The sequence below is a fragment of the Vollenhovia emeryi genome, unplaced genomic scaffold (assembly GCF_000949405.1).
Source record: "Vollenhovia emeryi isolate VEMERY1.0 unplaced genomic scaffold, V.emery_V1.0 DF939224.1, whole genome shotgun sequence".
NCBI lineage: Eukaryota > Metazoa > Arthropoda > Insecta > Hymenoptera > Formicidae > Vollenhovia > Vollenhovia emeryi.
Window position 1 is genome coordinate 379,732 of NW_011967142.1, and position 27,324 is coordinate 407,055.

The window sequence follows — 27,324 nt, forward strand, 5'->3', positions numbered from 1 at the left end:
CCCTGTATATGTGCATAAAATTCTACTATAATCCTTACTTTATTGAAATTTCGCAGCGTCGCCGAATGAAGGTGTCTGGTCGTGGCGATTTTTTCTCAATAGTGTTTTTTTTTTGGTCGAAATTAAGTTAAAGTTATTTACGGAACGGCCGAGGACACGCACAGCTCGACAAGTTTAACACGTCCGTTAATAATACAAAAGTTCGAAAGGGCGCGTTTATTTTTGCTGTTGCTAAGCGAGTTCTCGCCGGTCGCAAAGCTCGCCGGGATAATTTTCGTACCGCGGTGCAAGCTACAGCCCGCATTGGTATATTAGTACCACTACGCGTGTATGCGTGTGCGCCGTGCACGTCACGAGCAATTTACGCTTGCGTGTGTGGGTGGGCGCGCGTGTGCGTGAGCAGTCAGTCGAGCATGGATGCGCCCGACTGTCTTGTGGGTCGATACGATGGTTATACCACTGCTGGGTCTACGGTTATGCACACGTTCGCCGTCGTTATTTCACGTGGCACCGTCTGTACACCTCCTGTCTCGTCTCGTTTTTCGCGTCCACATTCGTCTCGTCGCGCAGTCGACACATACTTGCGCGAACTGCACGCGCCGACGTTACACGTTCGTCTTCTCACTTTTCCGGAACGGGGCTCCTCGGTGGACTTTTCATCGAGCACCGAAATTTGACCTTCGGTCTTCGACGTTGAATATCCTACGACTAAATTTTAAGACCGCGTATGGTCCATTAATGTTAAATTAAATAACATCCATTTAGAATTAACGTTTCATAGGTTCCCCCGCTCCCACGTCTTGCAGTATACTCGTATTTAAAATTACCAGCGCTCTCTTTTAATAGATGAATGAATTTATAGGATCTCCGAGTTGAGCAAGGAAGTAAACTTCATTCATAAGTCGGCTTTGCTCTAAATGACTATGCTCCAGCACGTGGGCGATATAAGGAGCTTAGAGGAGCTCGCACGGATTACCTTTGACTCAATCGCGGAACCTTATCGTTGCCTGCGAAGCGTAGATATTTCCCGAAAAGAATCGGTTGTTTCGATCGAGCATTCCTCTTGCAAGAAATAGGATCATAGTTCGTTCGAGCCGAAAATTGAATATCGCTAATCTTGTTGCTCGAAGACCGGATACGAACTCGCGTTTCAATATTATTCGTGTTACCGCAACGCGTTACGTTTTCCACCCGAGTGCACACGCGATTAAGTTGATTTCTAATTGTCAAAATGAAATTTTTTGCCCCACGCCGAATCCTCCTTCTATCTCTCCTCTTTGTCTTCCCGTTCCAGATTCTTCTCAAAATATGGTAATTACATTTAGAGCTTCGCGCATCCCAAAAGGCCGGGGAAAAGGAATTTAATTGTCGAAGAAATCCGGGGAAAAGTCGGGTGGTACTTTGGTATTCTGTCCGCGTAGCAACGTTGAATTTATCTAGGCGAGCGCGATACCTCGGCGGACGTGGGTATCGATCGGCAGGTCCGCCTCGCACAGCTGGGCAGCACGCGCTAGCCGACCGGCCGGTCGACCGGCGCTATGCGACAAAGTGACGCGTGTAAAATTATGCAAATCGTAGGTGCAGTTTTTTTTACACCCGTTTGCTTCATCGGCCTCGGATGTTACGATGCGCCCGGAGCGTAGAATCGGTTAGACGCGCGCGCCGCGCGCATCCTGCGAACTGCCACACTCGCGCATTAACAATGTCCGCTCCGCTTTGTGTTCCAGTACGGCAAACAGCTCCGAGAGAATTACCGAGCCTTCAAGAACAAGCAGTGCGAGCAGAACGGCGGCGGCAGTCCCAAAGAGCAATACAGCAGCTACAATGTGTCCAATGTAAGTGCTAGGTGTACAGTTTCGAGTACGGATCTAAGGCCAAGTTTTGGGGAACGACGAAAAGAGAACTGGGAGACCGCGGGTCAGTTTTGTCAACGCGTTTTTCTTGAGTGCACAATTGCTTGCGCAGGGTGTCCAGTGGTCAGGGAAATCTGAAAAGTCACGACATTTTACTATTTATCTGGATTTCTACATCGTTTCACATTATTTTCTGAATAATTTAAAGTTTGTGAAAAATAAACTTCTCTTTGGCCCTCAGTACACTAATTTTCTGTTTTGCTAAACAACAATTTATTTATAAAGCGTGGTCGGTAATTTATATCTTCGTCGTCGTGTTATTTTTTTTTAATTCCGGACTTTTGTTTCCCGAGAAAAATATTTCGAGGACTTCGTCATTTAACATTTGCTTGATTTACCGTACAGATGTACGCAAATTGTGCATCTTGAAAAGAGCTACGCAAAACTGTCAGGGGAAAATTAATTCCGGCTTCTGGAAAACCTGAAAAAGTCCGGGAATCTTTTCCATCGAGTTTGCTGGACACCCTGTTACGTCTTTATATCAAGATCTGGATGTAACGAGAATTTTTCTCCGAATCGTTGACGATCTACTTAATTTTGCTCATATGATTACATCAGTGAAATCACTTAATAAAATAACGGCAAATTCGACCGCGCCATAGTAATCGCGGGCCTAAACCGAAAGAGGAAGAACAGATGCGTGTGAAGAATGCGTACCGATGTGCGTAGATAAAGACGGACAGAATCGCGTCTACGGTGTCTCCTGGCGAATTGTTTCGCCATTGCGCGCGCGCGGTATATTTTCGACGACCGCTCTCTCGCCTCGGATACGCTCGAAAGGTAAATTTCGCTTTAGACGCGGTAAATGGAATGGAAGAGGCGATTACGCTGAAATTACCTCGAGTGACAGTAATTTGCCGGGTCACGCCACGTTCGATCATTGCCTTCAGTTATCCCTTTTCCTGCACGAGCCATCGTCTCTCGTCGAACTTTCATAGCGTCTACGGGATCTCGATTAGCACGCGCGATGTCGCGCTTTTCAACGCCCTCCTTCGATTACCATCTCCGTCCCTATTTTTATTTTCTTTCTTTTACGCGACTATTTTTCTTGGCGAGACGCTGCTCGGGGACCCGCTTAAATTTGGCTGCGCATCCATGTATCACGTAACGACAACGCTCGGTGTGTCCTGCCGTTCTCTCTCGGTTGCAAAGTGCTTTGCCTTTTACGGTCGAAGTAAAGAAATTAGTTTATTGATTCGCGAATACTCCGGTAAATAACATTCCCGCCGAGCAAACTATATTATTGTTCTCCGCGGGTTGCGCGTGTTTATCGGTTTTCTCTAATTGATACACTGAAATATAAGGAAATTCATTGCGAATGAATGAACGGACGGGAATACGAGAACACGTACACGCGGACGGCGTAACGATGTGGCGCACCGAATGCCTGTACGATTAGCGGCTGAATAATTATAGCAAATAGCTCGTTAACTATTGATCTTTAATGCGAAATTCCGTGCGAAATACGCGGAAATCATTGGAGCTATGTGCCGGGTCGAGATACTATTCGCTATGTGTCCATGCGTTCGTTATCGCAGATAGATCCTTTTTCGGCTGCTCTTTCTCTTTCACCCCCTCTCTTGGTGCATACGCAATGCGTCCTGTTTCTATATTGTTAAACTATGGCAACGCTGCGACTAACTGGTATCGTGTATTTTATTATGGATACTACCGCACGGCCGTGTAAATTGGTCGAGCCACGGTCGGCTCGTTTCTCAGATGCGATGATCGCGTCGATTGATTGAGGACGAAATGAAAGCCGGTGGCGAACCAATAATTAAAGAAAGATTTCCCAACGATTGAGGAATTAATTGAATTTTGTTCGAATAACATTGTTAGTTGCGATAATTAGATTAGCAGCTTCGCAATTTACGAGATATAGGTGGAAATGTTAAAGACACAAAAGAAAAACAATTTTGCTTAATTAGTAGACATTTGAGCGAGCGTGCATTTATTTCAGCTGCTGGAAAAGCAGACTGTTTTCGGTAAAGAATTTTTAAACACATTAGTGCTGTTATATGCAATATTTTTTTCAGGCACTTCCATAATTAAATTTAAGCGAATAAATAATATATCGACGGCGCGCTTTGCGTTATCTGTTAAAAATATCGCGAATATACCAATAAAGCGTAACAATAATGAGATAAATGGATAAGAGCATCGATTATATTAAAATGTAAAAGGGGAAATTCATCGGTTATTCTTTACGATTCTCTTTATTAATAATTTTAGCGAATCTCGTGCAATGAAAGTTAATAGCTTAACGGGCGCGCGATATTATTGTCAATTATCGAGCAGCCGCCATTTATATTATATTCGGGTTGAAATGGTAAATAAGAGAATGGGGGAAACCTCGGAGGAGACGCGATTCGTCGCGTTGACGCGTCCCTCTACTTCGACGTACAAACGAAATTAAGAGAGGAGGCGGAGGTGTTAAAAGGATCCCTCTCGCGTACCCTTTTTACGATTCGAAAAGCAAATTTCCTCGGGAAAAATGTCGCCGTAACTTACGCAAGGAATGCCGAGGAGGATCCATCCCCATCGGATCTCAGTGACCTCATTGTCGTGCCATCCCCGACCTCGTCGAGATAGAGGCTCTCCCCCTCCTCCCTCCCCCTCCCCCTTTCTTCCTCTTTTCCTTCACGTTATTCTTCGAGTCCTCCTACGCGCTAAGACGTCGACGCGTCTCGCCCGGTAGGAAATTTCATCCTCGTATCGCACAGCTGATTCCAAGGTCGTTTCCGTGCCAGCCAGCCAGCTAGAAGGACGACAACCCCTCGTCGTCGGTGTGTACTCTCAAAGCTAGACACGTACTGATCCACCCCCGTCCACCCGCTCGTCTCAACTGACTTATTTCTTCTTCCGTCCCTCTTTTTCTCGTCGTTAGAAGGATAAAGATGTAGTTCTTGTTCTCATTACGATCGCCGTCGCCGATGCGGGGGGGAATTTTTCAAGTTGCCGAGAGTCGTCTTATCGACGAGCCGCGAGAGTTGCGTCACGCACGTTTCGAAAGCGCGTTAGTAATTAAAAGTAATTCGAGATAAATTTTATCATTAATTAAAATGTGCTCGGTTAAATTATAATACATAGAAAAAGATTTAACGCCAAGGTCAAAATAATGTGAAATTTCACGAGATAAAATTAAAGCGACACTTTTCGAGATTAATTTCGTTTAATGCGTCGCCAAGCACCTCTGCTTGCTTCGCGGACGCGCTGAAATATTATTTTTGAGTTCTTCATGCGCTGTAATAATATATTGCACAAGATTTTTTTTTATCAGCGACGATAATTTTTCTTCGTTTTCATAAACTCGGCGACCTGCCGCAGTGGTTTTAACCCTCGTCGTAATTGTAGAGTTACCGTCCGTACTCCTTTGTACAGTCGCGTAACGAGAATGAAGTATCCGCGAAATCTCCGCGAGGACGGAGATATCGATTAGGTGGAGCGGGCGTGTGAGATGCATTATCGAGCCGCTTTGAAGAACTGGTTCTGAAGTAGCGATCTTAACGAGTTTCCGGCAATAAATTACTGTTCGTGCCAGTTATGAATTATCCGCCGAAGGAGCACGGAGGATGACAATTAAAGCCCAGTATGGAAAATAACCGGTATTACGCTCTTAATACGCAAAAGTGCTAGAGAAAAGATGCTTAAGCGCCGGTTTGCAAAACACTATAATTGATAGTGGCAGTTCGACGTGGCTCAATGACAATCTTGGAGTAATGGCAGGAAATTACGCTCTTCGTTAACGATGTGGATTTAGATTATTTTGCCGCCGAAGTAATTGCAAGTGGTTAAACTAATTCTCTCGAAAATGTTTCCGGCAATTGCATAATTGCAATATATTTTTCATCGTGTACAGCGGAAAGTGGAACTAGAGGAGGAACGTAAAGATAATCATCGGGAGAGGCAGACGACGCGAGAAACGCATGGAAAGACGGAGCTTCGACGATCCTCTCTCCGAAGTCTCATGCATTGTATATCCTTGCGAGGAGGTCCAAGGGACGAAAACGCGAACCTGTCTTGCACTTCGTTTCAGTTGAAAGCTTCGATCACGGATATCGTTCGTTCGTGTCTCGCTTTTATCTTTATTCCTCGGGAGATAGAAGTGCGCTTCGCGTCGCAACGATAACAAACCGACAGGGTGAGCTTCGCATTTTCTCTCTTCCGTATTCTCTTCTGCTCTTCGTTGCATGGTATACGAGATTGAACATTTAAATGGCTGGAACGAAGCTCCGAAGTAAAGTTTCACGCGAAAATTAGTCGAATCTAATCTCCTGAATTTGAAAAGATACACGTGAAGGAGAGAGATAAAGTGACAAAATTTCTCTCCGTTGCATTTCAAACGAAATACATTTACAAGAAATGTACACGAGCATATGAATGAGATATTAATTTATGATACAAATTTTTATATAAAAATTAAAATCATTCAGACACTAACATCCTGCCTTGGCACTTATATCCTTTGTTACTTGGCGATTTCACGTCGGGGCCTTGTGAATTTTATTTGGTTATAAATTTTTATATTTACCACAAAATTTATTGCAATAATATTAACGTATTATTAAATTTTTGTAAATTGTGAATATAAATTAATGCGCTAAATAAATTTCAATAATATTTCCGGAAACATGTGTGCATTTGCATTTTCACTTTGCACTATTGACCACTTTACTGTTGTCCTTGGCTTGTATTTCGAAAATTTTTTCTTTATTACAAAGTTTAATTATATCGTTTGAATTGAAACTATGTCAATTTCTCTGGCTAGACAATATCGGCCGTTATGCTCCGCTCTTATTTGTGATCGTTACGTCATTTCGTCAAGCTCAACGAGCTATCTGCCTAGATCGCGTTTAACAAGCTGGGACGTGAAAGCATAGTCGCTCCGCTTTTAGTCAGACATCATATTTCCTTTAATGGTACGACGGCCAGCTCGGATACGGAAGTGTCGGTAGCACCCAACAACGACGTTCTTTCCGTTTTTCCTTCCGCGGGGAGGCTCGGCATTGTTACCCAACTGAGAGAACTCGCGGTCGATCCTCATGCGAGCCGTTTATTTGAATTTATACTGTCTCAGAATTGCAACGCGAATCTTAATTACCTGTTTAACGCTGGAATTGAACAGTTATTCCTAACGAAGTTATCGCTAATTTCTGAAACTTTCGTAAAAAGTGTTGTTAACAATCTGTGGATTCCATTACGTCGATTATTAATTATTGCGCCACGCAGTGAGACGCACATTCGCAAAAAGAGTTCTCCCTTTGAAATATTAGAACCCTGGTCTCGCGTGATGTTGCAAAAATCGGTCACAATTGATCCCAGCCGACCGTAACGTCTTCAATCGACATCTTTACTGAATTCTCGTCTTTCTTTGATCATCAGTCATGTGATTGTCCCGTTTTTTCTTTCCCATCATTTTCATCCGCTGCCAGGGTCGGGTATCAGGCTTGAATAGGGAGGAGTACTCCGCTCGCTCGAGGGGCGGGAAGGCCGGGGGTGTAGAGTACCTCGGTTACAGTCGGGAGTTTAAAAGTCGGGCAAAAAGCCCCGGCCGGCTGTTGCTACGCGCGAACTATCGACCAACCCGGCTTCTACCTATATATCCGCGAGAGAGAGCCCTCTTGGGGTATGGAGGAAGAGCTATAGATGGTACATGAGCGAGTGTGCGCGCGCGGTCCTCCGTGCACCGGGATGGCCTGGAGAACATCGGGGTGTGCGTGTGCGTGCGCGTGTGCGTGCGTGCGCCGGAGGGAAGGAGGACCTCGGAGAAAGACGAATGGCGAAAGAGGAAAAAAGGCGCATCACCCAAATGCGCGAGACTGACGAAGCCCGACGAGGCTTCTTCTCCCCCGACGTTCTCATATATTTTAGCCGCCACCCGCGAAACGCGCGAACACCGTATCGTTTCGTAGTCTCGCGATTGCTCTATTCCGCGCTTCTGTCCTTGTACCTTCATTATTCTTTATTTCGCGAAGCTTTCCCGAAATATCCACTCCCCCCCGGACTCGCGCGAAGCGCGTTCTTCCGCGTCCCCGTTCACGACGAGAGAGAGAGCTATACGCTCTTTCCCCGCGTCGACGCGGGAGGAATGGGGTCCTTCAGTTTGCATACGGCGGAATCGCGCGAAACCGAGAAGGGACATCCGCGCGCTGCAAGATTGGATCGTAAAGGTAGACATAAACTCCTGGGTATTCCCAGACGTCGTTCTCTTCCTCCCTGCTTACCGCGCCGCGTCGTTCCGAAATATGCGCCCGCCGAAAATAGTCGCGACACACACCGGTTATGAAACTTTCACGTTCTCGCGCCTCCCCGCGCGCTCCTCGGAGTCCTTTTATCGCGCGCAACTACGGTGTACGTGTTCCGTTAAAAGCTTCAAACTCGTCGCTCCGTTAAAAATTTATTTCCAATCGCATGCTGATTTTTCGAAGCGTGCGCCGGAGGGGGCCCGGCTTTCACGTGTCAATGAATCTGACATTAAAAGAAGTCGGCGAATGTCAGACCTCTATGCTTTCACGTGTATAAAGGTTGCTGGCCGAAAAGGGCGGGATAAAAGCCAGGGGATATAACGAAAATTAAAAATGTATTAATTAATTACTTTCCATCGAGTTGATTCGATTGATTTACGAGGCACCTGCAATTTGTCGATTGTTACGTAGAACATTGCGATGTTCGTTTCAAGTCAATTTCCAACGGGGGATTAATCGACAATCCACAAACGTGTAGCTGTACGTTCGAAGCAACGAGGCTAAGACTAACGAGCAAGATGACCCATTTCCTTCCAATTCGTCAGGAAATAAGACGACGGGCTAAGGCAGGGAAAGGACAACAAGAGGCGCGGGAGAATTTCCGGCGACGACGTTCTCCTTATCGGTCTCCTCTCCCGTCCCCTCCCCGTCGCCCCTCGCCGAGCCGTCGCATGGAAATTTTTAATTTAACTTTACGACTCCGCCGAGACGCCCTGCTATCCCCTTTGTCCTCCGGCGCTCTCTCCACCTTGCGTCATTGGATGCATCGTCGTAAGTGAAAAAGATGGAGGTGTCTGAGAAGAGTCACATCGCGGAGCGGCATCGCCCAAGTGGAACGATTGCATGGTCGGAGAACACACGAATCGGAATGCACACGGTCTTGCGGAAAGAGATAGAGATAGAGAGAGCGCTTACCGATCCCCCCCCCCCCTCGTGTTTCTCTTAATTAATACCCTGGCTGAGGTAATATTTTTCGCAATAAATTTAAAATATGAAATATTTTGACATTAACACCCTGTCACGGCTCTTGGTTCTTTGTTCCTTTCAAATTTCTGTTTATCACATCCGAGCCGTACGAATTTTATTATTTCTTAATTAAATTTTAGAGCTCTTAACACAATTTTCCTTTATTTGCCTCGTGTGTCAATAAGTTAATTAAGACAATCGTGGCTGACTGATTACGAATACTTTATGAATATATATATTTATACTATCGATAACGTCGACACGTTTTAATTGCTCAATTATTTTGCGCCGAGAGAGAGAGAGAGAGCGAGAGAGGGGGTGGGGGATCGGGAACGTAAAAGAGCTCTTCAGGGGCCTTCGTCGGCGGAAAGGTAATTCTTGCATATAGATCTTCGGCTAGATCGCCGACGGGCATAAAGCCGGACGTTCTCGCGTTGTTTCCGTCGCGCCATCTCCACCGTCGTTGTTATCGTCGCCCCGTCGTCTGCACTGATAACCGTCATCACCAGACGAGACGGATACGATGGCGACTGGGTTACCCCGTAATCGAGTGCACTCCCGGTTAAATGATCCGCCCCGCGACAGCGGTGATGAAGCTGCGCGCTTCACCCACTACCACGATTGCTATTATATCCGCGAGCTTTGTCTGGAGGGATAACCCGGGATTGTTGCCATTTATATCTCGGCTCCTACGATTGCACTGTTCTCTGAATGTCGCGTATAAAACCATCTGAGATTTAAATAAAGCAACGCGCAACGCGCAATTGTGTATTTACGTTCGTTACTCCGTAACAGTTTCGCCAAAATTGCATCGCCGTTTAGAAATGGAGAAAGTTCTTCGGCAACGTCAGTGTTTTCTTGACCATACCCAGGCACTTTGAATACGACACCTTCGCCGAGAAAGGAACAAATCGATTCGCATGCTCTTACTTAATTACCGCTGGGCGACGTTGAAGAATTGTTAAAAGTTTGTTGGCTTCAGATATATTATACGAGTGTCGGCGCACAATTCGGCGGTAATATTAATAATTTTCTCCGTTGGGACGATTGCGCTTCTACATATGGCCACAGAGGCAGGATTCAGAGAAGTTGCACCAGTGCACTTAGGGTGTGGTTTTTGCCGGTATCTCCCTGCTCTCGTCGGAGCGTCGCCGAAAAACGAAACACATGCGCATTCTCTTCTTCCCCCACCCTCCCCCTGGGTTTCTTTCCTCCTGCACGACTTTGCCCTGCCTTCTTTATGACCCTCTTTATCGATGGTAATACGCGGGCCGTTTAAAGTTCGCGCAAGTGCTACGGTCGATGCTTTTCGAAAAGTGCGCGACCAGCACTAAAAAACTTGGCCGGCAGTTTTATTCGCGGCCCGGTGAGGACGGCGAATCCAGGCGAGAAGCGTGTATGCGAGGGCGAGAAAAAGAGGAGGCCACCGGGTATAAATTAAAGCCTTGGCCGCCCGTGGCTGAAGGGAAGGAAGCGGCGGAGAAGGGATGCGTCCGAGGGAAAAATATCCTTTCGCTCGTCTGACATTTATATCGCGACCAACTCTGAAACTACATCGGTCGCCGTCGTCTTCGCGTTAAAATTTGTTTAACTCTCGGCGAGAGAAAAGGAAAGAGAGAGAGAGAGAGAGACGTTACAATGTCTTCCAAACGGTATTCTGCTTTGAGATCAAACATTCAACGAAGAACTTTAACGGCCCGGGAAAATACCTCGGCGAACGTTTCCGAATTCACCTTCCGTCCTTTTTTTTTGCCTCTCTAAAAGTTAAGAGTCACCTTCCGATTCTCTTACACTCTAAAAGTTAGAGGCCACTTTCCCACTTCTCCTCTTCCGGAAACGGTCGCAACACTCGGCTGTACTCGCCAGTAAGTGAACGCATTTGGCGAATACCGCGATGTCGAGAGTTGTCAATAACCCGACGTTCCTACACCTGGGAAAATTCGCGTTGGCTTCCGGGGAAGAGTATCGCGCGCCACGCAAACGCGACTATTACGGAATTCCCTTGTAAATTCGCCCGATTTCTGTACACCCGTGGCGCTCGCTACGTCCCATCGTTTTTCGATACTCGGCGGGCGATCTCTCTCTCTCTCTCTCTCTCTCTCGCAGGCGATACGAGTTTACGCGACTATCGGCCGTTTCTGCTTTTCCGAGAGGCGGCTCGCAATTCGCCGACTAAATGGAACGTGCTTCGTCTTGCCGCGGGACAATTAACGAATACTCGACGACGGGGATTGCCGAAAACGGCGTTCGCATTGTGGAAATTGCGTCCCGCGTCTCTCGATGTTACCCTTCAGAATAACTTAAATTGCACTCGAAACTCGCTCCCCCCGCACGCCCCGTGCTCGCAGGAAGTGCATTAAAGTCGGTACCGAAAGAGGTTGCCCGAGGCAACTGTGCTGTAAAAGTTGGCGAGTCGAAAGTTATACCGTTCTCTCTCGGATCTTGTCGGACGTATTAAAATGATGTGTTATTCATATACGAAAGACAAACGTTCGAATTTAGGGGATTGCACGAGGTCGAGAGTAGCGGGATTGTACGTTGATTCTAAATTTATAATTGATTAGCGCGCGGTTACCTCATTCCGAAACGAAATTTCTCCCCCGTAAAAGTCGCGCGCGGTGCGCCACTTGCGAGTCCGGCTGGCTCGCCTTCTCAACGTTGATATATCGCCGTCGATCAGCGTGACGGCCACGTCGATGATCGACGGAATTGTTCTCGTCCTCCTTCGCTCTCCAGCGACTCGTTCGCGAGTCCTCCGTACGGCACGGACCACGTAACGGGACGTTGCGGTCTTACGTATTTCGCGAATACGAAACGGTATTGCGAGCGGTAATCTCGTTCGTGGCCGTTCTCGTTCAAATAAATTCCACGTGCTTACACAGTAAACCCCGGGCGGCGCACGCAATTGGCATTATATTTTCGTCGACCAGATGCAACCAGGAGATGCATCTTATCCCCCACTGGAGAGCATCCTGCCAAGGCTAGCGGGTCCTCCCGTTCCCGCGTCCCTCTCCTTCTCCTCCTCCTACGCCGTTTCCCTTCCTCTTGGCCGCTTCCGCCCTGTCTCACTTCTGCGTACGGTCGATTCTGTGCGCGTGCGCTCATGTAACCTTGACATTGAACGATTTCTCCCTGCCGCATCGCGCTCCCCTTCGTCGCCGTCGGGCCCTAGCACCAGCCCTTCCTCTCTCTCTCTTTCTCGCCGTCAGCTCTGCCGCGGACACCCGCGTCATCCGTCCGGCGAGCTCGAACAAAAAAAAACAACATTAAAAAAGAGAGATAAAAATGAAATAACAGTGAATCGCGCCTGTCGGCCTCGACGCCCGCTCCTGTCAGACTTTCCCGCTGATGTGCCACTGACGCATCTCCCGCACACCGCGTATACACGCGTCGCGCGCCGTTCCTTCCCAAGGTCGCCGCACGAAAAAAGGTACCACCAAATTCCTCGGTACGTCCGGCGTCCACTTATCTTCCGGTATGACAGATCAGGTGAGTTCTCTCTTTTTTTCTCTCTCTCTCTCTCTCTCTCTCTCACTCGTGAGAGCATTTAAGAAGCAAACTAGAAGTAGTAGATAGCAGAGGAGTAAGACAAACTAGACAGGCAGGAGATATTGTAATTAAATTTCGTAAAACCCGAAGTGCGCGAAAAAGTATGTTCTATGAAGGAGTGAAGATGTACAATGTGTTACCAACCGAAATAAGACAGTGTGAAAAGATTGAATTATTTAAAAGAGTGTTAAAACAATATGTTGCAACACGTGTATTTCAATGTATTGGAAATAGCTGAGAAAGCTAAGTAAATATCAATCGATCAATTAATAAAAAATCTCTCTCTCTCTCTCACGTCCACGATCTGTTCTCTGGAGGTTCCTTCAATAGCTTTCAATCCGGCACTGCCTGCGGTACCACGCAACACGTTTCCTCTCCGTTATTGTACACCGTCTCACCTGATAATCTCCGGTAATCCCGGATCTTGCCCCGAATTTTCCGGTGGTAACTCGATCCGTTGGAAATTCACGCGCGGCACACATCGGTTTGCATGCGAGGCTCCACGTACGTCGTTCGCGCTGCGAATTGGGCGCGGGGAGTGCGTGCGAATGTGGACCGTGCGTACGTGTGCGTGCGCGTGCATTTGTATGCGAACATGCGCGCGAGTGGGTGGGTCTGATTATGGGCCTCGGGGACTTCGCTGCACTTCCTGCGCAACCTATAATTACTATTATCTAATCGCCGCTGCATTATGTAACGCGGTATAATGTCTGGCCTGGCACACGCGACCGGCTCCACGAGAGACCGATTCTTCTTTCCTTCTTTCCTCTCTTCCCTTTTCTTTCTCTTGCAGATACGATCTGCGCGATTTCAGCGCGCAGACTCGTCGGAATTACAAAATAAGTAAGGGATCCGCGGGGATATCGAGATTTTCAAGAAAACTTCCTATTTCTCGTGACACTGATTGAACTACTGCGTGGCCTGGTTTCGCATAATACGGCGATCTGACAAAGTACGATGAGAATGCAGAACGCGAATTACCGTAAGCTGAAGTTGGACCACGCGATTGTGATATGAAGACGGGATCTTTTCACGGGCATTCGTACACGCTTCGCAATTTTTAATAAAATAAAAATCGCGAGGAGTCAAGTGGAAATAGCGCGGTGAAGCTTCCCGTAGCTCTGTTTTTACATATAAAAATCAGGCACCGGCATCGTGTTTTTCGATGACAAAGATCAAGCGGTCAGACAGTCGTTGTAAAGCGTGGCGATAAATTCTTTTTGCACAGTTCGCGGCGATCCCACGCTGCTTGATCCCGGTTGTCCAAATGCCTAGATAAATTGATTTGTGACCTCTTTGCCCGCGGTAAACCGGTTACGCGAGTCCAGCTGATCATTCAAGAGGGCAGAGATCTCGTAGTAACCTAGTGACATGCAGAAAATACGCGATGGTCCCCTCTCCCTCTCTCTCTCTCTCTTTTGTTTTTTTTCTTCAGAAAATTCTTTTAGAAACGACATTAAGTTTGTCTGACCGTATCTGGCAATTTTTATGTTCAAGACTCGCTACGTTTCGACCATGAGTTTTGGTCGAAACTCCTTTTCAAGCGAACTAACTATACAAAGTAGTAAATTTTTAGATTAATACATGGATAAAGTATGTAACAAAGGTCCGATGTATTTAGTCAACTCTTTACCAAACTGCTTGCAATTTCTTTGTTAGATCACTTGAGAAGGACCGCAAACCGTGGTCGAAACGTTGTGAGTTTAAACATAAAAATTTGCCAGACATGGTCAAGTAATCTTGTGAAGTTGTTGTGAAATTGTTGAATCGTTCGACAAATCCCGCAGATTTTAAACCTTAATTATTCTCTCGTAGAAATTGGGTATCTTCTCTTGGGTTTCCTCTGAAATAATTTCGGAGGGAACAGATTTCTCCTCGAAGAAATATCTCGAGATTGCGTCGCAGAAGCGGAAAGGAAGAGGGATGTGATGATAAGCACAACCGCGAATCAGGGCGGAGTCATAACTCGTTCTTTCTTGTATCGTTCTTCCTTTTCTATATTTTACGACAACGACGCCGAGTCCGCGTTTTTCTCTCCTTCTCGCGCCGCCAAGTTAAGGCAGGTACTTTGAAGACCTTAATCATATAGATCGCCTAGCGCCGGTCATAAATATCGCCGATGCAAGTTCAGGTTTGGCGCATATCCAACTTCGTTTAAACCCCCTCGCTTGGCCACCTTGGACGCGGTTCGCTGTTCCGTTCCGCATTTAGCAAATTCCACGTCTTTTTCTCATTCCGCCTCGTCCGCGCTCCTCGCTCTCTTCCGCTTGCCGTAATTCCGCAGCTGCCGCGACTTTAGAGTCGCACGACTGTCAGCGGTTATTACATAATCTACCGTGGTCGCCTGTCCGTATTTTCGCGGCATTCCTCGTCCCCGAGCGTACCGGGAATATCACCTCGTTCCCTATGCCAAACGCGAGTATCAACATTAATCCACTTACGGGTCGGCGGCGCGAGACGGGAAACAAAGTTCCCTCGATGAGAAGAGAGAGAGGGACCCGTCCGTCCCTTAATTCGGCGTATATTTCAGGCTCCGCAAACGGTCGCGAATAACTGCATAATTGATGTGAATTCGTACGTAAAATAGATATTACGCAAAATGTAATTTCTCCTGCGGACATACAAATTAATTCTGTAAGTTCGTTTGAAATAAGTTCCTCGCGTACACGTACTCCGTGTGTTGTAAAATATAATGCGACCTGTTTCTTGTTAACAAAAAAAAGAACAGAGAGAGAGAGAGGAAAGCTAATGTTGCCCGTTTGCATTTGGAAAGTAGGTTGGTCGCGTAAAAGTTAACGTAACACCGGAGCGGAAGGTGGAGTTTGAGGAAACTCGACGAAGGAACCCCCGCGGTTTTCCCCCCCGAGTTGGAAAATTGCGGACACTCCTCGCGCTGGGAATTCTCTCTCGCTCTCGCGGAGATTTGCAGCGCACCGCGAACGTTAATCCGATGTGTACCGTATTAGCAATGCTAAAGTCGCAGAACGCGGCTGCCTGAGAGACGTCTCGGGGCGACGAAGAAGATTTGTAGTATCTCGAAGGCTCGTTACCGTGAAAAGCCGTGTGATGACCGAGTTTAGCAGGCTCTATCCCGCTGGCAGCCTCGCGTAATCGAAATTCAATTTAAGCGCCGTCGTGTCGCATTCGCTCCGCTTTAACGTTCGTTCGCGCATTAAAATGCGCTTTTCTATTTACGCATCGACACATTTGAAGAAAGAAAAAGGCCGTCCGAGCAAGGGGTTGCGGACACTGACGAAGCGGGAGAGGCGCTCGCGTCTCGAAAACGCGCCAAGTGCGTTCAACATCTAACGAAACGGCGAGACGGTACGGTGAAAGAAACGAGCAGCCTTTACTGTCTTTGCTAAAGTTACCGATCGTTACTCGCGCGATTTCTGCGAAGATGGGGGTACAATTCTGTTCCAAGCATACGTTACATCTGTCCTCTAAAACGGGCGCCTCTCTCTCTTTCTCTACCTCTCTCTGGACTAGACGTCGAAAGTGCTACTAGTTACACACATATTTCACCGTTACTAAAACCTGAAGTGGCCATACATTAGATTTCTTCGCTTTCGACGCCGTCTCACCAGTTCTCCATTGTGCCCGTGGAGAACGATAATTACCGGTGTTACCTAACGTACGATTGTGGGAAGGGATGGGGGGGGGGGAGTGGGTGGGAGCGGTGGGAAATAGAAGTCTCGTCGATCTAATCTCACGGTTGCGGTCGTCATCGTCGAAGCGGGAACGAAAAGGCGGGGAAACGACCGAAATAGTTCATTCGCGTAATTTGCATGATTACACGGAATCGACGGTGGCACTTGAGAGTTCGTGCATTCGCGCGCCCCAGAACCGTCGGACGATCATCGGTGGGGGACGGTGGTGCGCAACGGCCGTGTGTTTACGGGGACGGCGGGCTGGTACCCTCTTAAGGCTTTACGATCGACGTAAGCGTTTAACAAGCGCGCGCGACCGGTCCGGCATCCGTAATCTCGCGCTGGATGCTGGCTCTAGCCGCCCCGATGTTTGGTTAGACGCGCGTCTAGCGACTTTACGGACGATCGTAATAACTCGGACATGACGAGGCCTCTTCACCCACGGGATAAACCGGCTCCCTCTCAATTGGTAGTCTCTGACCTCGCGCTCTTGCTTCACCTCTTTCGCGGCTCCTTTCGTCCTGCCTTTCCTCTTACTGTGGTCCACCGTTCTTTTTCAACTCGTCGGAATGATCGCCGGGAGCGAGCGATCGCGGCGCGTTTTTTTTTTCCTTTCGAAAAGTTACTTAAATATGCGGCGAGTAAGGGCATAGATCTCCCTACCCTGTTAAGGGCTACAAGCGTCGAACGTGCGAGGTAAATTCGCTTGGGAGGAAAAAAAAATGTAACACGCATTTCCAAGATAAGAAATAATTTAGAATTAGCCGAGATAAGAAGGAATTTGCACTCGTTACGTCGCGTGTTTGAACCGAGCCGGCAGTATCGATATTTTTTGTTGCAGAGAAAGTTAAACGTACAAAATTGCGAAAGATTGAATCTCCTTGATTTATGTAGATCGTTCTTTTAATAATCCGGGGATTTTGTTTCTTTTTTTCTTTTCTTTTTGCGAATGTTCGCAAGTTAATAATTGATGCTGTACCTGACGATTGCATGCTCGGACTAACAATCGCAATTTAACACGAATTCGAAATTTGTTTTGCTCATCGTGATGCAGCGCTTATAAGAGCGCGCGCGATTCGCTCGCTACATGGAAGGATACATAATCAATGACGTTTTCTACGCGTACGGAACGATGGGCGGTGAATCGGATGACGTAAGCTTTTGGGAGCTCTTGTTCAAGGCAATCGTGTGCACGTCGAGGACGAAGCTAGTCACGGCCAAGGACAGCCGTCAAAGGAACCCTTTTTTTCAGTACGTTTGCCGCGGGCGGCTGACACGAGTAAACCCGTTGGGGATAATAGTGGGACGACGAGGCCTCGGTAGATATACGTCGAATAATTGCAATTTTTGTCCCCGGATCCGAAAACGAAAATAGCCAGCCGCGAATTTTAGTCAAAGTGACAAAGGATTTTGTTATATATCATCGCGATGATGATTAAATTATTTCGTATTTAAACCGGGACACGTTTTCTCTTTAAATATAACAGTAGAGGAAAGTCCCCTATTATGAGATAGGATCTTCATTGTTTGGTGGAAATCGAGGGGGAAACCGCTGACCAAAATCTTGTACACCAATGCCCCCTAATGCCCAGTGGGCAATTACTTTATCTTATTATCTTATTTTGTCTTATTTATCTTGTTTTATCTCTATAATGCCCAAAAAATGCCTAGTATTATCTTTGCGTTACTGAATATCGACAGAACTAATTGAGAGAATTGATTGGTATTACTTAAGGGGATGCTGGAGTGATTCTGCACTTTTGCACCTTTCTAACCTAAAAACTGTCAGTTCGTGGAAACATTTGTGTAATATACAAATTAAATGGCTTACGTGTACAGATCGAAAGCAGCTTGCTATTCCGGCCAAATGAAAGAACAATATGGCATCACTAAAACTAAGTTTGTAAGTCTAATAAAAAATAATAGTGAGCAACACACATACTACATGTACTGTATGTATGTGTTGCTCACTATTACTTTTTATTAGACCTACAAACTTAGTTTCAGTGATGTCATATTGTTCTTTAATTTAGCCGGAATAGCAAGCTGCTTTCGATCATCTGTATACGTGCCATTTAATTTGTGTATTACACAAATCTTTCCACGAAACAGACAGTTTTAAGTGCAAAAGGTGCGAAAGTGCAGAATCACTCCAGCATCCCCTTAAAACTTTTGGATATAGATAGAATAGCTAGTTGCGATTTTTTAGTTACGCGGGATAAAATTCGTAAAAGATTACGAACAATCCAAATACTTCGATTACTAATTGTGGGCCCCAAAATGGGTTGCTAACTGTCTTTTTCTTTTTCTCAGAGCAGTAATGCCGCAAACTTGTACACCACAATGCCCTCAGCGGTTTCCCCCTCGGTGGAAAATTTATTGTTAAACTGTATAATCGTTGCGAAAAGAGATGCGTGGTTGAATTTGGGCGTTGAAAACCTGCTATCTCGTGTTAGAAACCGATCTCGTAAGAGAGGACTACTTTACTCTCTTATAATGCAAATATTCTTTCGTGAAAAGAACCGTTAGATCTCTCTGAAAGCCCCTTTTCGCGGTTGCGTAATGGTCGAAGAGGATTACTCTATTTTTTTTTCCGTGTGCCCGCGACGAGGTAACCCATTAATGACACAAGCGTGGTTGCAGCGGGACCACTAATTCCGATCTTGATTAACTTACCGCCGAGGCGAAGTCGGAGTTACTTCGAGTATGACTTTGCGTAAGTCGCGCGCGACCGGAGATTAATCTCGGCGCAAACGTCGTTAGGCTGCTGCACCCCCGGGATTTGGCCCCGCGAGCTTTCTCGAAAGGCACAAACCTGTCTTTTAATATCATCCTACTCGTCATCGCATAACTCGCTCTATTTGCTCGTTACTGCAGCGATCGCGGATCAGTCATTTCAACCTCGAGCGAAGACCTCGGTCCCCGAGTCTCTTCCTTCTTCGGTGGAAGACAGGGACGTGTTTCAGAAACATGTACGCGCCGCAGTGAGGTTGACACCTCATTTTCAAAAAGCGAAAGTTTTATTAACAGTGTCGTTTGCAGGCCACAATAGTTCTGCAGCCACTGATAAGTTTTGGAAATAGTTAATTTGGTAAACGCCGACATGTGAAAATATGAGGTGCTAACTACTCGTGGCACCTCAAGTTGCGAGAAAAGTCATTTTAACTACAGAATTTCCCAGTTCTAGGAGAGTTCTATAGCGCCCAATGAAAATTGAGCAATATAAGTTCCGCTCGCTAACTACAATATTTTTACATAATTTTTCAGTCTGACCGCTGGCACTTTTTTTTTTAAGTACGCAGTGCTGGTAGTATTTGAAAATATTGATCGGGCGGAACTATTGTTAAAATGCGTCAACATGGTCGGAACTATGTGAGGACTGTCGACAACTGTCGAAAAATCGACCGTAACCACCGGCATCGCATACCTGCGGATGCAGCTGGAACTGTTGATATAATTTTCGAGTTTTGAGAACGGGTCGCCGACTTTGCGCCCTCCACGTGCGCTCGTTAAAAATCATCTTTCGAGTCCTCAATTTAATTAAAAACTAACAATAAAAGATTAATGGGGTACACATTCCTGTGGCACGAGGGCTTGCATAAGGCAGAACGAAAGAAGAGGTAGTTTCGAAAAGTTTAATTCGTTCTACGAAAAGATCAGTTTGGTCTACGGATTACTCGGGCGGGGATGGGGGTGGGGGGGGGGGAGAAGGAAAACACTTTCGCGATCAAAAGTATTTCTGAAAGAAAACATTACGAGATGGATTAACAGGTTCACGGACCCAGGAAGGTGACGATGACGAGCATTCCGTCGTAAGAAATGTTAACTTTCTCCGCACACCGTGAAGGAGCGAGAGCCCCCGCGACATTTGGCCCCCCCGGCAGTTAATTTAATGCCGAAACGACGAAGACCGTTTGAGCAAGTTAAAAGGTGCATTGATGTCAATAATCGGCCGACTATCCCGCGGCGCTCGTCTCTTGGCGTGACGCCCTTTCTCGCCTGTCACTCCTTTTCTCCCCGTGTCTTCCTCCCTCCAGCTCTTCCATCTTCCGCTCGGAATTATCACGTCTATTTTTATTCGCCGGAACGTGCCTCTGGCAAAATTGTTTAACACTTCTGTCGGGAACACTGCACACGTGACCGAACATCTAATTTTATCTTATGCGCGCTGGCACTTGGCCTCTCGCTTGCACTCTTTACATTTCGCCCGCACGGTACATAAACCATATCGAGCGCGAACTTTCGTACGGATCTCGGCGACGTCGTACATTCCTTGGCTCTTAAACTGGAAAAAGTATTTATCTTTCGCGACGCGCAAAAGTAAGACCTGCCTTACAGCAAGAAGCGAGAAAATTCAATTTGCAATCGATATGTTACGCAATCGCGGCGATGTTTGAAACGAGAATCGAATCAGAGCTTTTAAGGCGACGTGCTCGAATAGGCGGTTTCGAACCTGGTATTTCCCGTCGAAGTCAAGAAGCTTTCGCGCTCCTTTGCGAAGCTCATTTGGTCCTCTCCAATCTTCTTAACGAGCCATTTCCCGCGAGTAAGCCGCGATCGATAGCTGCTAGTGCTTTCGCGCACTTCCGCCTACCGGCGCAATTTTAGCTTCTTGCCGGAGAGACGCGACGCGACGCGACGCGTCGCATCCGCGACGTTGCATTGTCGTGCATCCCTCGAGAGAGGAAGTCATCTGGTGCTGGTGCGCGTTCAGACTGAGGACTCTAAGAGAGGCCGAAGTGCGGCTTACGCGGCACAACAGGCCATTGTGCTCGATCGCCCCTCTGATCCCGTCCTTCAGATTTCCGTATCCCACTCTAACTAACACCGAGGGCGGTATTGAAGGATGCGATAGTACATTTTTTGAGAGAGAGAGAGAGAGAGAGAGACACGCTTGACTCATTCCAAGACCTTAAATACTCCAAGCGAATTCCCGCTCGCGATACCGATCTACTTTCCTTCGCACTCTTATCACGATCCGCGCGGATAAGGAAATGCGGCTCGACGTAATTCATATACACTCGCGTCCTGGGCAGATGCTGACGGAGATATAGCTGGACAGTTAAACGGAACGGGAGCGTGTCGTCGGGGTAAAATAATCGCGCGACACGTTTCCCTCGCTTTCCGACTTACGGGCTCGTTCGCGACTTCATGAATCGTAAATCGACAGCGGGAACGTGGCTCGGGAGAGCGCGCGAGGGTAATTTAGCTCGGCACGAGACGTTAGCGCGCTCGGTTATGGCGCGTAATCGCGACGCGGATACGAGCCCCGAGGTTTTTCTCGGTTTAGCGAGCGCGCCGTTTATTATTCAAATTGCACGGGCGCGACCGATCGATTTATCACTCTTTCTCCCTCTCGTACGCGACACGGCTGGGCATAATCGTCGGTGTGCATGTACGGCCACGGGGACTACGTCGGGAGATCGAACGCATCTGAATGCGCCCACGCGGAGCGTATTATACGCGCGCGCGCGCGACGTCACCGACGTCGCGCGATCGAGTGCAAGAGTGCACGTGAGTTATCGGCCTAACGTCTGCAATGCCCTCGTAACGACCGACGGACCTCGCCTTCAGCGCACACTGCTTGTGCACGATACCCTTTTTCTCCCCCAGCAACGAGCATGCTTGTTTGAAACTTGTTAGGAAACTTGTTGCGGCTGTAAAGTCGGAATATTTTAGCTCGACCAGGAACGCTAGTTAACGAGGAAAAGTGCGAGTCAGTCTATTAGCGTTTTCATAATGCAGGACGGTCTTCGTCGTCGGTATAAAGCGTTAACGCACCCATCGGGGTGGACGCGATTACGCTTTAACGCGCGATTAATTCGGACGAATTCAGGTTTCCGCGCCGCGCTTTGTCGCGCGAAATCGCGCTCGCGGGTCCGTTAAAAGCTCATTGATTACGAGAAAAGGCCTTTCTTCTCCGCGTAAAAGCCCGTATTGTTATCCCGCGTTTCACGCCAGTGCTATAATATTCGACGTCCATTGTACGCAACGGCTGCAAGTCGGACTCGGGTCCGCTCGCGCGTCCGAGGCTGAAATGCGAAACGTAAATTGCAAAGTTAGAAAAATACAGAACGTCTCTGCGAGTACGTTTCCTTCTACGTCTCCTCGCGGGTGCTACCGCGCACCGCCGACGTGGACAGCCGATCGAATTAGAAGTATTCAGGCGACGTTTTCTCGTTCCTTCGAGGATTCGCCGTGAATTGTCAGAGGAGTGGTTTTTTTGCTCCTCCGCGCGGGTACCGATCGATCTCCAGAATGATGTCAGCCCAGCTCGCCCGCCTCTGCCTTAAGCTCTTTGTCCGCGCTCGCCGTGAAGTGGAGGAAGGTACCTCGCGCATGAAAGAAACGCATGTTCCGCTCGCGCTCGAGTGCGGGACGACAGTCTTTGCATAATTTTACGTCAATCATCGGCCCGTAGCCGGAGAGCTCTCCGCGGTGGTTGCGCAACGACGGCGATAGGGATCTCTTGAAAAGCCGAGGAACCGCGCGCGCAGCCCGGCTCTCTCGGCCGGCCAGCCGTCCGCGTAATTTGTCTTTGTTCGACGATGCGACCGAGCTAATGTCGGCGGGCGGCCGGGTTCTTCCATTATTTCAGAATCAACTTCGTCTTCGCTTCCTCTCTCTGTGCCGGACGTGTTCCCAAGCGAATCGCCGCGGGCACAATTAACGTCTATCTAAACTACCGGTCGACTACTATCTGAGACCGAGCGTATCCGATGCAATTTAGGAGACGTGTCCTCCGCAACGAGCGAGGCTGCGCGACGGCGACGACGGCGACGACGACGGCGACGGCTTTGTGACAGTAATTCGCCTTTGTTCGATAACCTCGGACAATTAATACCGAGTTGCTCGACGTGCGTCATCGTGCAAGTCGCTCCCGGCGAGATCGTTGCGTAACACCCTCGTGCATGGATGTCATAACTCGGCAATGGTCGATGGCGGAAGTGTGTCGCCTAGCCTCGCGGTTCTTTCGTCTCCTTTCAGAGCCCGCTCAATTATTCCCGACGTAATTTCGTACCCGTATAAAATCCTTCCGCATTGTTGTCCCGCCGTACTTTTCCCGTCTTTACGACGGACCGCCGCGAATCCGCCCCGCCCGTCCTCGGGCCTGGCGATGAAACTGAATGGCCTGCGTAATAAAGTAGCGCTGACAATTTTACCTCGCACTAATATTCAGGTTTTAGAGACAAAAGACGCCTCTGACGGACAAAAACTTTCTTAATTTGCGAGCGTCCTTTTAGAGTGCTTTTATTACGAAACTTTCCTACAAAAAAAATACTTTCCCCCCCGATAGTTTCCAATATAGCACGGCGGCCACAACCTCGGGGGTGGCTCTAACCCCTAAACGTGACCACATCAGCAACAGCGAAGAAACTCATTAAGATTTTTTTCCCTTTGTTCTGCGAATTCGCCAAGTTTCGCTCAAGTTGTGATAGACAGGGGTGGAACGGTTCACGAACGGTTACTGACCAGAGCTCTGAAATCGGACCGACGTGTGCTCTCTTTTTCCCTCTCTTTTTTTTTCGTGGCACCACTCGAGAGACGATTTTGAGCCTCGCTGCCTCGTATCGGGGCACGCAGGCGAGCTAGGGGTGCAAGGTAAAGACAAACAGGGGGAGGGGGCGGGTAGAATGGGGGGTACCGTATTACGAGGAGACAAGGAGAACAAAGAGCAGCATGCGCAGTAGCGTCGATCGGTGCAAAGCGAGGCAAGCCCCACGTTCGTTCGTTCGTTCGTTCGTTCGTTCGGTCGGACGTTCCTCGCCTACCCGGCTCTGTGCAGGGACAGTTGATGGGCGCCTAGCAACAGGCTTGTCAGGGGTTGTCAACCCTAAGTCACGGATCTCGCGATCGCCGCACGCTATGCAGCCCTTCCCGTAAACGGATTCTGCAAATTTGATCGGCGGAGCCATGGGCCTTCAATGTTACCCGAATTTCTGGAAGGTTTTCCCTCAAAGAGGCGAACGCAATCGTGCTCCCTCAAGAGATACGAACACGGAGTATGCCGTGACGTAAAATAATTGGCGCAGAAAAGTTATACACGGCGGAAAGTCACGTGGGTTTTTTTTATACTTCTATGTTGAAAGAAAAATCACGACTCTCCGAGAACCAAGGGTGCTCTTGTATAATTTTGCAATTTTATCAAATTTAATATTCCGGAGGAGGTGATATTTCATCTTGGAGAACCAAAAATCTCATCTCGTAGTTGAATCTTCAACTAAATAGTTGTCGTTTAAGTATCCTCCCGGCACGGAGTGCTATTTTATTCTTCTCCGAGCGTTGTTTTTCTACACTGAGAAAAATGTCCGATTAAATATAATTGGATAATCCAATTACATAACAACAAACGGATATATCCGATTACATTGTATATCCGATGAAATATGTGATCGGTTTTGCAAACAAATTTCATCGGATAACAGCATTTCAACGGATAAATTTTATCGGATGTATCCATAATTTAGTCGGAAAACGTAATCGGAAAAATTAACCATCGGAAACACTGTTTCATTGGTTTATCCGATGAAAATTTTTCTCAGTGTACTGTCAAGCTTCAGCGCATACGTGTATTTATATAAAAGGGATGCCCAAGTAACTTGTCGAACGCCTCGAGACGAAATAGGAAATTTCGTGTCAAGTATTCCAATAAAAAGCGACGCGTATCGTTCTAGCGCAAGCTTTCGAAAAAAAAAGTACCTTCGTATTAAGTTCGTATAAATAAACGCTGGAGCCGTCATGCTTGCGGCTTCGTTTTATTTCTGCAAAATATTAGTCCGAACGTTTCTCGCGTCGCTCTCGATGGTGCGAGGAGAGAAGGTGGCGTAGCGATAAACCCCCGGTGGTGTACTACCGGAAATAGCCTCGATAAACCCTTCCCCGCGTATCTCCCGCTCGGTGGCGGTGCCGGCCGGCCGGTGTTTTCCGAGTAAATATAATGGAAACCAACGCGAAAGTTTTCCGCACACATAGTTCTGCGTGCGCTTCGAAGGAATCCTTTTATCTCTTCGGCCGTACAACGTGTCCACGTGGCCGATAGCGATACGGCCGGTCGCCGGTGGGATCGATATCGCGCGAGTCGAGTCGCGAGTCTCCAGGTGCAATCTCCCACTTCTTCCCCCCCTCTTCTTTGACGGCTTTATCTTCGACCGTGGTTGACCCCCCTGCGTTACTATGCAAGACCCGTACGAAGTCGCGACGCCCGCGAGACACCGCGTGCTCGTGAAAGTTTCGACGGAAGAGAGCGAGCGCTTACCTCACCGTCTTATCTTTATTGCGGGCAGAAGACGCGATATTAATTAACATTGCGCACATATGCGAGCATATATAATCTTATTGGGGCCCTGGGCACTTGCAACGACACCGTAATTTTAATCGATCGGGTTTCTTGAGTTCGGAGAATCGATCCTTGAGCTGAAAAGACACTTGACTACACCCACAGAGAAAAAAACTTTCCGGATCCAATGCTGTTACGCTTCAATGTATCATAAAATAGCTTCGATATAGCGCCAGTCGTATTTATTTTAGAGAGAGGGATATTTTAATCTTAAATAAAAAATTCCAAAATCTAGAAAATCTTTTGTCGAATATCGCGGTGCCAACTTGGTGCGTTGCAAGATGGAGGGAAAATTTATTCTAAGCGCAAGAATATATTAAGTTACTCTTGTCTCACTATAGTAAGTCAATCTTTTTCAATTCGATAGAGGAGAATAAGAATTATTGATTTTATTTTGATATCGTCTCATCTTTGTGACTAAATGAGGTTCTGAGAAATATAAATGCATCAAGAATATTTTGTCTCGGTAACAGAAATCCTTTCCGAGGGTGTATAGAGCTTTAATCTCTCGCTGCGATTAAATAACGCGTTAAGAACTCGGTTTTACAAGCATCTCGCCTCGTCTACAGCTGCGCTCTCGGCGCATTATGCTATCACGTGGCCACGAAGCGAGATAGTAACCCAGTAACACGCGGAAAGAACGACTATTGATCGGTCGATGCGTCTCTAATCGGCAACTGCCAGGTCGTTCCGCTATGAAGATCCAAGTTCCAAAAGTTGGAAAGGAACGCGCTTTCCGGCGCTGTAACAATCAGTCTGTGCCGCCCAAAGTGCAATATTTCATACACGTGCTATAGGCCGTCGATATACTTGGTATCGTATCTCGTTCGAACGAGAGAAGAAGTAAAGACGCAAAGAAATTAGGATAACAAAATACCTATTCAGAGCCTTTGGCGTAAAATTGTACGACTTCTCACAGCGTTCTCTCCCGCTGTATTGCAAACTAACAATTTTATATCGCGCGAGATAATTATGCACCTGGTTCCGTACACGCGCACAGGCCGTTTCGTTTTCATCGGCTTACATAAGACGCGCGCGGCGAACTGCGAAATCGCGAGGATAATTAACCGGACGGAATTTATCTCATTTGCCGATTCCTCATACCCGGCAGACCCTGCGCGGCAGCTAGCAGCCATGCAGCACCGGGTAAAACGATACGCCACCAGCAGGCAAGGGAGGGATGCTTTTATCGGTCGTAAAACAACGTTAGGCATCCGCGATAACGAGGGAGTCGCGAAATGCTGCCGAAACGGCGACGAAGCCGAACGAGAGATGGAGAGCGAAGGGAAATCCAATCGCGCGCTGGTGGAACGTACACGTGATATTTTGAGGAGCGCATACACGCACGTCGGGACGTGCAATATCACCTCGCAATTTCGTAATATCGCCGTTATATTGGGGACAATTTAAAATGTCGTAAAGCGAGGCGACGCGACGGAGCCGGCGCTCCGGGAGGAAGAGCATTCACGCGCGAGTAATCTCGCGAGTCAGCGAAATTTCATTACGAGGGGAAAAATAATGATCTCGAGAGGATCTCGAGGATGATTTTGAATACGCCGCCGAGTGTGAATCAACGTGAAACTTTTAGCGAGAAGCTTTTCCGCGCGTTCAACAAGTTAATTTCGCGTCAAATCTCGACACACGTATCGTTACAGTGGATATTA

The 27,324-nt window shown here is 47.5% G+C and overlaps 1 protein-coding gene across 1 annotated transcript in view; it reads left to right on the plus strand.

Moving 5' to 3' along the window:
- LOC105560718 (growth factor receptor-bound protein 14-like) overlaps positions 1 to 27,324 on the plus strand; it is a 251,947-nt gene that overhangs the window by 213,279 nt on the left and 11,344 nt on the right. The window contains exon 10 of the mRNA XM_012010071.1: positions 1,728 to 1,835. Within this exon, the coding sequence (XP_011865461.1) occupies positions 1,728 to 1,835 (108 nt within the window). The remainder of the gene's footprint in view (positions 1 to 1,727; positions 1,836 to 27,324) is intronic.